The 14,163-nt window shown below is 38.2% G+C and overlaps 1 protein-coding gene across 3 annotated transcripts in view; it reads left to right on the forward strand.

Moving 5' to 3' along the window:
• The first annotated feature begins 2,753 nt into the window (after positions 1-2,753).
• Positions 2,754-14,163, forward strand: part of PRKD3 (protein kinase D3) — a 79,582-nt gene continuing 68,172 nt past the window's right edge. The window contains exons 1-3 of one of the 3 annotated variants that reach the window (XM_057743654.1): positions 2,866-2,997; positions 4,307-4,386; positions 10,286-11,236. In XM_057743654.1, coding sequence (XP_057599637.1) covers positions 10,949-11,236 — 288 coding nt within the window. In that variant the 5' untranslated portion in view covers positions 2,866-2,997; positions 4,307-4,386; positions 10,286-10,948. Of the gene's footprint in view, positions 2,998-4,306; positions 4,387-10,285; positions 11,237-14,163 lie in introns of all 3 variants that reach the window. The other 2 variants (XM_057743655.1, XM_057743656.1) reach the window with 2 other exon arrangements.

A 14,163-nucleotide genomic window follows, 5' to 3' on the forward strand; every position in this document is an offset into this window, starting at 1 on the left:
ACCACACCTCTCTTTGATTATACACTATGTTATAAATATATCTGCATATACATTTTATACAGATATTTATATATCTGCATATATTGGTAACATAATAGATAATCAAATAGTCAATTTTATAAAGCTACATATAAGTACAAATAAAGAAAAAGGAGGTGTTATATGGAATAAACAGAGAAAGCTATAAAAAAAAAATGGATGAATGTGCCTGGCCCAGAGCTGGTGTTCAGCAAATGACAGATATTATTTGTAGGCTTTATATCCAAGCAGAAGACTATGGGCTTCTATAAGTTCAGTAAGGGGAAGGGCAGATGAGGGGAGCATAGGGGATCTGATTTACATTCAGTCCACAATAAAATGTGATAAATGACATGAGAATTATTCATCAAGGGCTATCAGAGCACACAACAATTATTTACTGCCTGCAAGTCAGACACTTCCAAGAGTGTAACAGTCCATGCTAGTCTAGAAGGAGACCAACTAAAATCTCTTGCAGCAATCCAGATATAGAGGGTGTGGACTAGGGTAGTGGCAGTGGAAACTGAGGAAGGATATTTTGAAGAATATATCAAGTGCATCTCTGCTGAAAAAGAAATAGATCCTGAAACATTTTCTCCCATAATTATTTTACTAACTCTATATTGACACCCAAATGATTTCTGAATTTTTCACCTATGTTTCAAGGTCACAAAAAGAGACACGAAAATAGAATAATTTTCCGGTAATAACGTTCTATAAAGTAAAACCACCTCAAATTTTAAAATAATGATTACTTCTTCCATTAGGGCCTTAATAAATCAGATTTTTCTGCATTTAGGATTCTGAATTAGGTAACTCTGCTACCTTAGGTCACAATGGTGTCGACTCTCTGCTTCTGTTAGGTAACGTGTGAATGGTTATGCAGTTAACTATTACGTACATCAGGGCGGGGGGTGGGGCAGTAAATCTAGGATAAGATTTGCAACTACAATGACAAAAGAGGAAGACTAAGCTCCTAGTTTTCAAAAAACACCACCAAGAAGAAAAATCTTTTCCATTTTGGTCATTCTGATTATAGTTTCTCTCAAGGATAAAAATGTCACATTTACGTATTAACCTAATCTTTATCCCTTCAGTGCTCTTGGAATAGGAATGGAATGTCTTGAGGAAATTGTAGTTCATGTCAAGCAAAAAATTTACAGCTACAAAGGTAGTCTTACACTTAAATGTATTGTTGAAAGATTCACCCAGAATAGAGGAGATGATTTTTATTTTTAAAAAGAGAAGTGGAAAAGTGGAAATGAAATTACCACATATATGTACATATTGTATGTGTATGTGTATATACACAACATACACATATATACATTCTCATACACACAAATCCTTGCACCTCTATAAAATAGCAGCTTGCTTCATTTTTAGAAAAGTTACTTTCTGTCTCTTTAAGGACCAAGAGTGAAAATGGAAGTCACTAGTGAGATGGGACTGGTTGTAAACTGCTCCAAAGAGATCCTGGGAGTCTTGCTGAGAGAGGATAATGGTGGTTGTACTAAAACGTCAGTTGGGAAGTGGAAGGAAGAAAAAGGCAAAGTTAGGTAAGAGTTTTTTAAAAAAATAAAATAAACTGAGTGAATTTACTTTCAATTTTAAAGTAAAAGAATAGCAGAGTAAGACTATAAAATATAATTAGATTGAATTAGATATTACTGAAGTGAGACATTTAGTATCTTCTAATTCCCAAAAATGTGTCAGAAAGGTCTTTTAAAAATATGGCTTCGGAGCAGATCAAGGTTACACACCATTTTACTTGCCCCGTCTTTAATATAAATTATTTTAAAATTCCCATTTAACTTTAAATCCAGGGACATTCTGTAAGATTGATGACTTACTATAAAAAGTAGGGACGCACTTAGCTTTCTTTTCTTTCTATTCTGAAAAACTGCCCTCGAGCTCTGCATGGGGACGGACGGATTGTTGACTGTAACCCATTCGCTTGTTTCAATATATTTTACTTAAGTACTTTGGGGATGAAATTTGGACATAAGGAGAACTAGGTCGTTTCTGGGACAATGGGTGTCAGCTGCTCGGGCTTTTCTCTCACATAAAATATGTATAATTTAACACCTAGTGTATTTTCCCTCTAGATTTCATCTCACCCGCGTCCGCCTTCAGCCGGCATTGTCACCCTTGTCAATGTCACGTGGAAACCTAGGTTCGGTGATTCTTGGCTGCACTTCACTCTGATGGTGGGGGCACACTGGGGGTTAAAGATGTACAAGGAAGATACACAAAACACAGTGAAAGCAGAGACTTCAGTTTACCCTGCTTTAGGTGAAGGGCTCTGGATGTATCTGCCTAGGTTTGGAGCGCCCGGGGCTGCTGGGCTAAGGGGCCACCTGGAGGGCAAGCACTCGGGAGGGAAACACGGGGAGCAGTGATGAGATAGCTCAGGGTGAAAACTGCTCTCCACTGTAGACCCCTCACAAGTCCTGTGTGCAGCTTGTCGCCTCTTGCCCCCTTGCCACCGTCCAGCCTCTATCAGAGCGAACGACAATAGAGAAAAAGGCAGTTCAGCAGCAATAACGGGTATCAGGTACAGGGCGTGACTGGAATGAGAACAAGGTCGCGCCCCGCTCCTCAGGGCTCACGGAGACGCCAGGACCTCAGAGGGTGCAGAGCGAGCCCGAAAGCACCCGGAGCTCTCGTTGCCCCCGCACGGTGTCCAGACCGCGGGCAACATCCCCGCGCTGCCACCACCGCTTCGAGACCGCGGGGAGACTACAGCTCCCGGCAGGCCCCGCGCCGGCCGCGCGCCCCCGCCCCTCACGCGCCCCCGCCCCGCACGCCCCGGCCCCCCGCCCTCGGGCCTCAGGACGGGACGGGGCGGAGGGAGGGAGGAAGGGGCGTCTGCGGCGGGCGGGATCCTGCGAGGCGCGTGAAGCCTCGCTGGCGCCTGGTCCGGGACCCAGTGGCTGGCGGCCGCGGAGTTTCTCACGACCGGCCGAGCCCGCCTCTGTAAGTAGTCGCCTCGGGGAGCGCGGAGCAGACACCGAAAAAGTTAGCGCGGCCGCGGCCGCCGCTTTGTTCTCTCGGCCCGTCGGGTGAGGCGGCGGCAGCCGCTGCCACCGCCCCTCCCCCACCGGCCCGCACGCGGCGGCGGCGGCGGCGGGACTCGGACCCCGCGCCCGGCTGGGCGGCGGCCGCCGGGGTTGGGCGGGAAATTGGCGGAGCGCGCGGCGGGAGGAGCGGGCGGTGGGCGCCGCTGCGAGCGGGGGCGCCGGCGCGGCCGCCAGATGGGGCCAAGTTCCGGCGTGGGCGCCAACGCCAACTTGGAGGCGCGCTCCGCCGGCGACCACCGCGCCCGGCCGCTCGGTCCCAGTGTCTTACCGGGTGCCCCCCAGCCAACTCCCCACGCCAGACCCGCGGCACTCGCCCTGCCGGATTTTGGACGAGCCTTCCCTTTTTCTTTTCACCACTTTACCTTGTACGCGTTTCAAAGGTTGAGTCGACGGTGCTTAGGGAACGTAAGCCCCCACCCCAGTTTCCGGAGTCTCTTTAGTTTTGCAAGTTGCAGCGTAGCTCCGAGTTAGTCTCATCCCCGGGAGGTTTTCCTTAAGATAAAACACTGAGGAGCGCGACTGTGTCTTTGAGCAATGAAAATAACCACATACTATGCGATTGCCTGTTGGATATTTTATTTGAAGTCATCGCAGTCAGAAGCATAGGCCTTGCCGTGTGCAGGCACGAATATAAATCGAGCGACAGCGTGTGAGAGCTGCAGACTTTTCCATACACAGATTGATGGCTTGGACGTAACTGTCTCTTCAGCCACACCCATCCCCACAGGAAATAAGACTATCGGTGTCATCTTTGATTAGGAAGGATAAGTTACACCCTGAACTGCTACTTTGTTCGACACAGCCTTAATGAGCTGTAGAGGCAAATGAAACGAAAACTTTTAAAATACCGTAATTTGTACCCTAGAAAATGTTATCGTGATGGTCTTATACTGTTTCTACTTTGTACTTAATGCTGTATTTCTAAAAGTTTTGGCAGCTATGATTTTGCTTAGATCAAGCTTACTTACCAACTTTAATACTGTGAAGGTGGGAAACACCCTTGGATTTGTTGCTGAAAGCATCTATAAAGTTCGCCGACCGAGATGTACGCCAGTTTTACTTAGTAAAGGAACCTTTTCCTCCTTCCCTGTTAGGATCTGGATTCAGAGCAAGCATGGACATTCAGCCAGAAAGAAGTTACAAGTTATATTAAAAGTATTTAAAACGTGTCACAGAAGCCTTCATGTTAGGTTTTGTTTCGGTAGGTAATGTAGATGTGGTCAGCCTGATCAGAGGAACTTGAACATTTGACAAGCCAGCTTTCCATCCTAAGTTCTGTAATTTGGTATGTAGCTTTTAACTTTTGGGGATGACTCAGATTCAAGAATGTTGATTGGTTTATTATCTTGAAATGAATTTTTTAAGCATCTTAAATTGTAGTGAGTCTTTTAAATATATAAATTTTATAAGCTTTCAGTTTCATGAGGTGACGTCTTTAAAATAGAAATGTCTCTCTTAATGGATTGCTTTTAATCTAAAAACTGCCGTGCCAAAAAAAGAAAGCTTAATAAATCAAGTTTTTGGATATTAAATTTTTTAAATTATATAAGAATTGGAAAAATCTCATACAGAAAAAAGAATGGTCATTTAAATGCACGTTTTCTTAAGGGATATTTTGTTCTCATTTTTAAAAAATTCCAAAGTTGATGAAAATATTACCATATTAGAGTTAATTGCTCATTTTAAAAAGAAACTACTTTTTCAGAACTTGATATTGAGAAATTATTGGCCAATACAGTTTTTAATTTGATTTAATTATAATCATGCTTATGATTCATAATCTGTGCAGATAGTGTTTTGAGTCTCTCTGATTATGTAATTCAGATTGAACTTGTATGTGAGCCTCTTTCGAGCAGTTGTCTCATTAATGAAAAAACTTGAGATAATGTATTCAGGAGATGTTTTAATTTTAATTTCAATGTAGAAGGTTTTCTCCACTTGTGTGAAGAAAGTGGCTGTATGTAAGAAATTGCTCATTGGCTATTAGACAGTCAGATTTCTCAGATATCACTGGTGCAAAGAGAGGTGAAGATACATCAAGCCCAAAGTAAATTTGTACAGCATTGCCAGACTGGCAGTCCGTAATCTTACTACTGGATAAACTTTTCAGTGCCCGGGCAGAGAGCAGACTTGGTGTGCTCTCTCTTCTTTCTGACAGTGGAAGAGACAGATTCAAATATCCCTGGTTTAGATGAGCAGAATTTTACCAGCAACAATTTAGTTGAATGCTGAGCTCTTAGGAAGAAAAATATTTATATTAATCTAAGATAATAGTTACAGTTTTGAAAATATATAAGTAGATGTAGGGATTGCTAGAAACTATGATTTTAAAAACCAACAACAAAGTTATTTGGATTTTTTATACGATGTAAAAACAACATCAGTATTACTAAGCAAAGTCAAGCCTGTGTCAGAGTAGAATGTGGGTACTGACTTCAGGACTCTGGTCAGTATTGAATTGAAAAAGGCCATATGCTTTTTTACATACTAAAAAATACTATACTTATCAACAGGGAAAAAAAAAAAAGACCTTGCATTCATTAGCATTCCTAGCCCACAAAACTTAATGGAACCAGGAAAACCTATTACTGGTAGGGAGTCATGGTAAATATTATGGTATTCTGAATAGAAAAAGTCTTTTACCTCTTCACTTTTGCCTTTACTGGGTACGAAAAAGACACTGGCTACACTAAATAATGAACTTCCTTTTGAAGTATTTACTAGCTGGGTTTGTTTTGTCTTCCTGGAATCCTCTTTGCTTCTCTCTCTGCTTGGCTGACTTCTACTTATCCTTTAGGTTTTAGCTTCCTTAAAGGTGCCTTGCCTGTGACCTCAGTTGAGATTAGTTCCTCTCAGTATACTCTGTCATATCACTTTTCATAGTTTGTAATTGCCTTGCTATTAATGTGAATATTTGTCTAATATGTGTGTCCCATATCACACTGTAAGCTCCAGAGAGAGCGATAGCCATGTCTGTTTTGGTCACTGCTGTACAACCCTAGTCTCTCATAACAGTTTAGCAAATAATAGGCAGTCAGTAAATATTTGTTGAATGAAAGTGCTGCCATTAGAATGTCTTATAATTAGAGGCTTTGCTAAGAAATGAGATAATGTACTTGTAGGGGGAGTTGAGGGAGAGGGAGAGAAAGGGTAGATCAACTTGTGATGTTACCGTGAAGTAACCCTCCTTTAAGCCATCTAACTTTCAGGGCCTTTGTTTTTACCTTGCCTGTAATAACAGGGCAGGTTGGGCTCAAGATTCCTTTAATATGCCATCTTTTGATTCCATTCAACAATAGTGACAATTTCATTTGAATGAAATATGTAACAGATAATTCCCCCAAAGAATATTTGAGATGTTGCAAATAAACATATTAGAAATGCTTGCCAACTCATAGCTATTAGCAACAAACGTATCTAATTGATTTATAAATTAGTAAGATGTACTATTGTCTCAGTTTTCTGATTGAAGCATAAAGACAAAATAAATTAGTTATTAATTTTTTTTATATTTAGTCTTAATATTTTGCATCCTACATCTTGTTGCATCTTACAGATCAAATCAAGGTTCCATAAAGCAAAACAAGGAGAGGGAAAACAGATGGAATGAGTGGGCAGAAGTGAATATGACAGCTCACTAAGTCTCTTCTATTAATGTTCATAATGAAACTGTAAAAAAATTTTATGCAAAAGTGTAACATATAATTTATTAATAGTTATCAATAGTTCTGGTAGTTGATTGTAATTATAAGACAGTTACTGTTATTTGTCTAATATTAGCAAGTATTATAAAATGGAAATTTAGTGGGAAGATGTCCATCACAAATAAATTATTATTCTTGAATACAGTAGTATCTTGTATGTTAAAGTATTTAACCTTCATAGAGTATTATTCATAGATATTTTACTCAGCTTTTTATGACCATTGTTCAGCTTTTTGAAACTGCTCAAGTCAGGTATGTTAAGGACCTCACTACTCATGAGAAAACCTGTTCTAGATTGTTGTTAGATTGTTAGAGATGAAATGAAGTAGTATAAAGAACATGGGCTTTGGAGTCAGGGAAACTTTGGTGTGAATCCCAGTTCCATCACTTATTAGCTGTATAGTCATGGGCAAGCAACAGTTCTAAAACTCTGATTCATTTTCTGTAAAACAGAGTTAAACAAATTTCCTAGTGTCATAACAAGGATTTAATGAAGTATGATGTCTCAATTGCAGTGTTTAGTGTAAAGTAGGAGCTTAATTGTTAATTCTTATATCTAATTACTATGAAAATTGCTAAAACTTACTGAGCACTTAGGATAAGCCAGGTACCGTTGTAGGTATTGTACATGGAGTAGTGTAGTCCTCATAACATCCTGTAAGGTAAGTAAGTAGTGCTGTTATCTTCATTTTATCTCTACCCTCTGCAGTGATACTAAATAAAACCAATTATTCTCTGTTAATTTCCTAATCTTATGTTTGCACTGTGTCCACCCAGTAGCACAACTTCCTGGGTGTGTGGTGTGAGTAGGGATAACACTTCATAAATGAATACATTGTTATCAATAGTAAGAAATAAATCATCTATGTAAAAATGGGGAAAAATAATTATTCTCTTAACACGTTTTCATATATTTGAAGACCACTATTGTTTGGTTTTGTTAAGCATAATTTGTCATATGACATTGTTTTCAGCTTTGTCTGGATATATACTCTATTATTTTTTTATATCAATATAGCTCTTAAAAGTGTGGACTGTAAAAATGAATACAGTGGTAATGTAAGCTGACTAACAACCAGTGTAATGATTGATGCTAATGTGTTCTCAGTGTCCTGGGGGTTTATGTTTGTTTACATTAGTTCTTTTAGTCACCCGTTACGTTAGCAGCCACTATTAAACTTTTGGGTTGATAACTCCTCGAATGAACAGATTCTGAGTCAGCATTTCTCCATTTCTATATTGCACATTTAACTTCTTGAACTAAATGCAAAGCTTTACACTCATCATTGTTATAGTTCACTTGAATTTTAGTTTATTTCTCCCAGATTGTACAATCTGAGGATTTTATAAGCATGTCTCCCATGTCTTTATTATATTATAAATAATCAAAAACAATGTAGGGCCAGGGGCAGAGTTCCAGTGCACTCCCCTAAAGGCTTCTCTAGGTTGATACATAGCAGCAGACTTAACCAGCTACACTAACATCCAACTCATACTCAACATATTTACAAAAATAGCGTGGAATACCATCTTGAATATTGTTTTGGCCAGAATACACTAATTTTTTCTCTGGCTTTGCTAATTGTGTGATCTTGGGCAAGTACTTTAATCTCTAAGCCAATTTTGTCAACTACAGAATGGGTTGCTTTGAGGACTAAATGAGGAAACACATATGGAATGTTTAGAACAGTGTCTATCAGAGCTCAATTACTGTGAGTTATTTCCTTCATCTAAAAAGGCTAATAATCACTTTTTTCAGAGGTGTGAATGTAGTTGATTTGGCATTATTCTGTTTGAAGTTGTGCTGACTTCCAGTGATCATCATATTCTTTTCTAAATATTCAAAAACCATTTGCTTTCATCATCTATTCTCAGATTTGACCAAGGGTTAATATTAAGTTTTTATGTCTGTAGATTCTGAAATTGCTTCCCAAATCCTAGCGCACAACATTTGAAGCAACTCTGACCCATCTCCAAGCCATGATGGTTTCTCTTTCCGAGCTCTTTCTCCAAGGTGATAGGAGTCGGCTTTGCTATTGCACTTACTAATTGCTTTAGCAACATGGGGTAGATTGCATCTGGACCTAAAAACTTGCACTCACATAAAGGTGTTTTAGTCTCTCTTATTTACAAGGCTCAGGTTTCAGTTCTCAATGCTCTTCTATATCTTTAGTTTAAAAACTGAGAGGAGGTAAGCAAAACACAAGTTGAGCAATTCTGCCTTCTCTATATGCTCTCTCAACCTTAACAACATCCTCTCTGAGCAGTGATTCTCTCAGTTCCTTGTTCTTTTTGAGAAATAGTATGTTATTGTGGCGATAGCACTTGGTAGGAAAGTATGAAACTTGGGTCCTAATTCCCACTCCACCTCTTAATAACCATGTGATACTGGGCAGATTATCTGTTTGTGCTTCGGTTAACTCATCTGCAGAAATAATGATAAATAATATTTGCCTTGTCAAATTCCAAAGAGGTATTGTGAGATAAAGTGTATAAAACATTTACAAGATGTTAACTACTGTACAGTGTAAGATGGATTAAAAATTATTTATCTGAATGTAGTTCTAAAAGCATTATCTTTAAGCAGTTTTTTCTTAGCCTTAGTTTTTCCTGAACTTTCTCATTCTTGATACTATATGTTTTTACTCTTCTGTTATGTTCATCCTCATTTATTTAGCCCCATTAACTACTTTCCAGAGGGTCATTCTGCAGCCGCACTGGATTCTTCACTCTTTTATCATTAGACTTGTATACAGATATATAGATGGAATTTAAATTGAAAGATCCATCTCTGTGAGCCATTTCCCTTAGCCATGAGGTCGTACTTTTAGTTTTTGAACTGTCCTTATGTAAAAGTGTGATACATATGTAACTGTGCTAATGTTCTCTTTTTTACTTTCAGAAATTTTTTTATGACGATCACTTTTTCCTATGTTCTTGTGTTAAGTTGTCTTTTACACTTATTTGTGTGCCATATGACTGTGTTTAGTGTATGCTTCCTTAGTTTTCTGAAAGAAATCTGCCTAGATTTAAACTTTTAATATAAATAAGAATGTTCTTGTCTATGTTAGGGCAGTATTATACATCTTTTGTATGACCAAGTGGTACTTACTTTACTTCTATAACAATATCAGTTTTACTTTTCTTTTTTGTCCCTTCTATTTTTCAGTTTTTGTCATAACTCAGTTGTGTATTTGTGGAATAAAAGCGTTTGACCTTCAAGTTTTAGGTATTAGTGAGGAATACCAGCGTATTTTTATTTTTATTTTTTTTTAACAGGAGGCTCTCCCTGAAATTATGGGCTCTGATAACTAGACCCCCCCAAAACAAAAAAAAAGGCTACCCATTAGAATTTATTGGTGAATTATAAACATACAGCGAAAACTTATCATTTAAAAAAAAAGCACAAGGATTCTTGCATTTTTCAAATAATGTTAAGTGAGTCTAAAATACTGAAAGTTTTTTAAAAATTTCTTCCAGGCTACCTACATTTCAGAAGGCATCAACTTTTCTCGATGGACCCATTCATCAAGTGGAATATCCCTGTACAACTTTAAAAAGCCTTTGTGCTTAATCCTGGAAAAATTTACTCCTCCAAAATGAAAATGAGGACATTTGAGAAGGTGATTTAAGGTGTGGACAGTTGAGAAAGTGTCCCATTGGGTCAGTGAACCGAAGGATAAGTACTGAATAGATTAATCCTAAATACTTTTTATTTTTTAAACCAGGAGGATTTTATTTTGACAGAAAAACGACTTTTATTCATTATGTATTCTCTGAAATTGAAAAAGAGAGACAAGAATAGACTTAAAAGAAAATAGATGAAGATGTTTAGTAAATAATGTCTCTCTTCTGATGAGGATAATTCAGTGATGTTAAATCCTTTTCAGAACTCTGGTTGTGGTCCTAAAGACAAGATTCTTTTTTGATGGGACTGATATTAAGGGAAGTAGGACCTTTTGTATATTCAACTCACAGTTGTAGAACTTGCCGTCATCAGCATGAGTGGCTTAAAAGAGGAAATAAAGAAGCTTTCAACTAAATCCAAAAGTACAGTCATTTTTTTACTGCTGTGATTTTAAGGCCTCTTCATAACCATTGAAAAAGAATTGACAACTGTTTTAAAAGATTAAAGTAAGGCAGATGTCTGCAAACAATTCTCCTCCATCAGCCCAGAAGTCCGTAATACCTGCAACTTTTCCTGCTGTGCTTCCAGCTTCTTCTCCGTGTTCAAGTCCTAAAACAGGACTCTCTGCGCGACTCTCTAATGGAAGCTTCAGTGCACCGTCACTCACCAATTCCAGAGGCTCAGTGCATACAATCTCATTTCTACTGCAAATTGGCCTTACACGGGAGAGTATTACCATCGAAGCCCAGGAACTATCTTTATCTGCTGTCAAGGATCTTGTGTGCTCCATTGTTTATCAAAAGGTACTTGCATGCTATTTATGTCAATAGTTTTTCTAATTAATATTGTTTCTACTGCTTTTCTATAAATTATACGTGCAACAATGAGTTAACACATATGGATCAATCAGTTGTTTATATCCTAATTCTGAGCATTTGGGAGAGAGTCCTAATAAACTAAAGCCTAAAGTCTGAAATTTCTGAGTCTTAACAGCTGGAGCCTATATCCAAGCTTTAAAATACTGCATATTCAGTTTGTCTCTAAGAGCAGGAAAATCAGTGTAAAGTCAAGAGGACTTAAGCAATATCATCTGTTTTCAGAGAAAACAGTCAGGAGGTTAAAGGCACAAGGCATCAAGGGGACTTACCAAAAGGATGGGACACAGCTGCTGCTGAGTCCAGGTCCACACCTTGTTCTTCCTAGGTACTCTGTGTGCTGCCATTTTGTATACCCTCTTTGTTCCCTTTAGATCCTGATCTCACCTAAAGTGCCAGAGGACCACACTCTCTGTCTTTTAAAAATTAGGTAAATGAGCTGTAATATAGATCAGAATATGTGAAAAATTTAAAATTGATGGTGATTTTAATTTGCTTCCCATCTATTCACCCCCTGCTCTGTACCATACCATTTTTTAAGGAAATCTTAGCTAAATTTCTTTAATAATCTTGATGTGATGGATGAGCTGATATGTTCTATATTTTATCATAAAACTATATAAGTAGTATGAATTGGTTACATTTTCTTTTTAATGGGCCAAGCCACTATGGCCCAAGTCTATGTCTAATGGACCAAACAAATTAGTATACTTTATGTTTTAAAAATCCTGTCAGTAAGATTAATGTATTTGGAGTCATGCTCCTTCATCTTACTGTTTTTGTTTCAGTTCCTTATGCTTCACATGGTTTGTCATTATCTTCTGATGTAGAAGTAATTAACAGTCAAAAAAATGTTATGTGGTTGTGAAAATGACCCATGTCTCCTGTGTGTTAACAGTGACTTACCTATTTAAATGTGGCCTAAAGTAAGATTAGATTGGCTTTTGTGGGTCTGTAGAACTATCTTTGTGTCTTTAATTATCTTTGCTTTTAATTTCCCTTTCATCAGATGTTAAAAGAGGTTTTAATAAATATTTTTGCAACTAGGTTTTTAAAGATAAGATTTTAACTTAAATACAATTTGTAACTTTATTGTTTCTCTTTTTTTGATCCCACAGAAATTCATAGTTAATGTTTTGGTAGAGTCTGTATTACTCAGTTTTCAACCTTTGGAAATTTTACTTCTTATATTTATATAGAGGCATACTGATTTTCTACCGATTTTCTTCTAAAATTCTAGGATTATTTTAGAATTAATGTTAACTTCCTCATTAATATAGGTATGAGAAATGGGTCAGATGGGTCAAGTTCTTAGGAAACTAGATTAAAAATCATAATCCAGGACTTCCTAGGTGGCGCAGGGGTAAAGAATCTGCCTGCCAAGGCAGGGGACACGGGTTCGAGCCCTGCCCTGGGAAGATTCCACATGCCACGGAGCAACTAAGCCTCTGCGCCATAACTATTGAGCCTGTGCTCTAGAGCCTGTGAGCCACAACTACTGAGCCCATGTGCCACAACTATTGAAGCTCATGCGCCTAGGGCCCACGCTCCACAACAAGAGAAGCCACTACAATGAGAAGCCCACGCACCACAATGAAGAGTAGCCCCCGCTCGCAGCAACTAGAGAAAGCCCGTGTGCAGCAACGAAGACCCAATGCAGCCAATAAATAAATTAAATAAATAAATAAATTTATAAAAAAAAAAATCATAATCCATGAAAAATTCTAACAAAGTCAAGGAAATAAGGTAGAGCTCAGGAAAAGGTAATTCAGGATAAACTTTATGCAAATATAAAGTAGAATTATTGATCATGGAGATAACCAGCATAAAATGAATATCATGGTGAACTGAATTTGAATCAGTATTGTCGTGATATGGGGATGTGTTTGGCAAAAATATATAGCATGTATGTGACATAATTTTATTACACACTCCTTTTGACGTGTTAGAATCCTAACCATTGTTTAAGTGTAGTGAAAAAGAGTATTGAGCTTGTAACTAGGTCAGCTTTATTGTTTTTTGTTCCTTTGTTTTTGGCCATGCCACACGGCTTGCGGGATCTTAGTTCCCCAGCCAGGAATTGAACCCAGGCCCTCAACAGTGAGAGCATGGAGTCCTAACCACTGGACCTCCAGGGACTTCCCACCTCTGTTGTTTATTAACTGCATAATTTTGTGTGATTTGACTTCTCTGGATTACATTCCACATCTATCAAATGATTGAGTTGGGATGATTTCTAGTGTGTAATTCCAGTTGTGAAATTCTGAATCATTTAATCTAAATTAGGTCTTCACTGTAGAGACAGATAAAGGAGAAAGGAATTTCAAGGAATGACCTACTCAGGTCCTAACTGGAAAGAAATCTGAAGGGAACCAACTCAGATTCTCGGGTTTTATAGAGAGGTTTCATGGATCCCTAACTCATCTGGGAGATGGAAAAACTGTGTCAAAAGTTCTTTTCTTTTTTACCTTCTCTCTTGTCTTGGATTCTTGCTTGCTAATCATTTACTTCCATTACCTACACATATACAGCTTCAGGTTAACTCCCAGGACTCTGATGGGTACACCTGCCTTTCTTATTTCTGTTCTTAGTAAATACATTTATTGAACCTTCTAAAGATAGAGCACTGGTTAAATTTTAGGAAGTAGATTAACCAGATGTTGTCCCTTCCCTCAAAAAGCTTATAGTCTGGTAAGGGAAACATTCACCTGAATAAAATATGAAAAGTAGAAAGTGAAGTTAAAATAAAAAGTACTCTTCTCAGGTTGATAAAAGATGTGGGAGGCGTCATATGAAATGTAACATTTCACCTCATACTTAAAGAATGAGTAAATCAGTGTATGGCAGGTAAGAAG

Source organism: Hippopotamus amphibius, chromosome 7 (genome assembly GCF_030028045.1).
Source record: "Hippopotamus amphibius kiboko isolate mHipAmp2 chromosome 7, mHipAmp2.hap2, whole genome shotgun sequence".
Lineage (NCBI taxonomy): Eukaryota > Metazoa > Chordata > Mammalia > Artiodactyla > Hippopotamidae > Hippopotamus > Hippopotamus amphibius.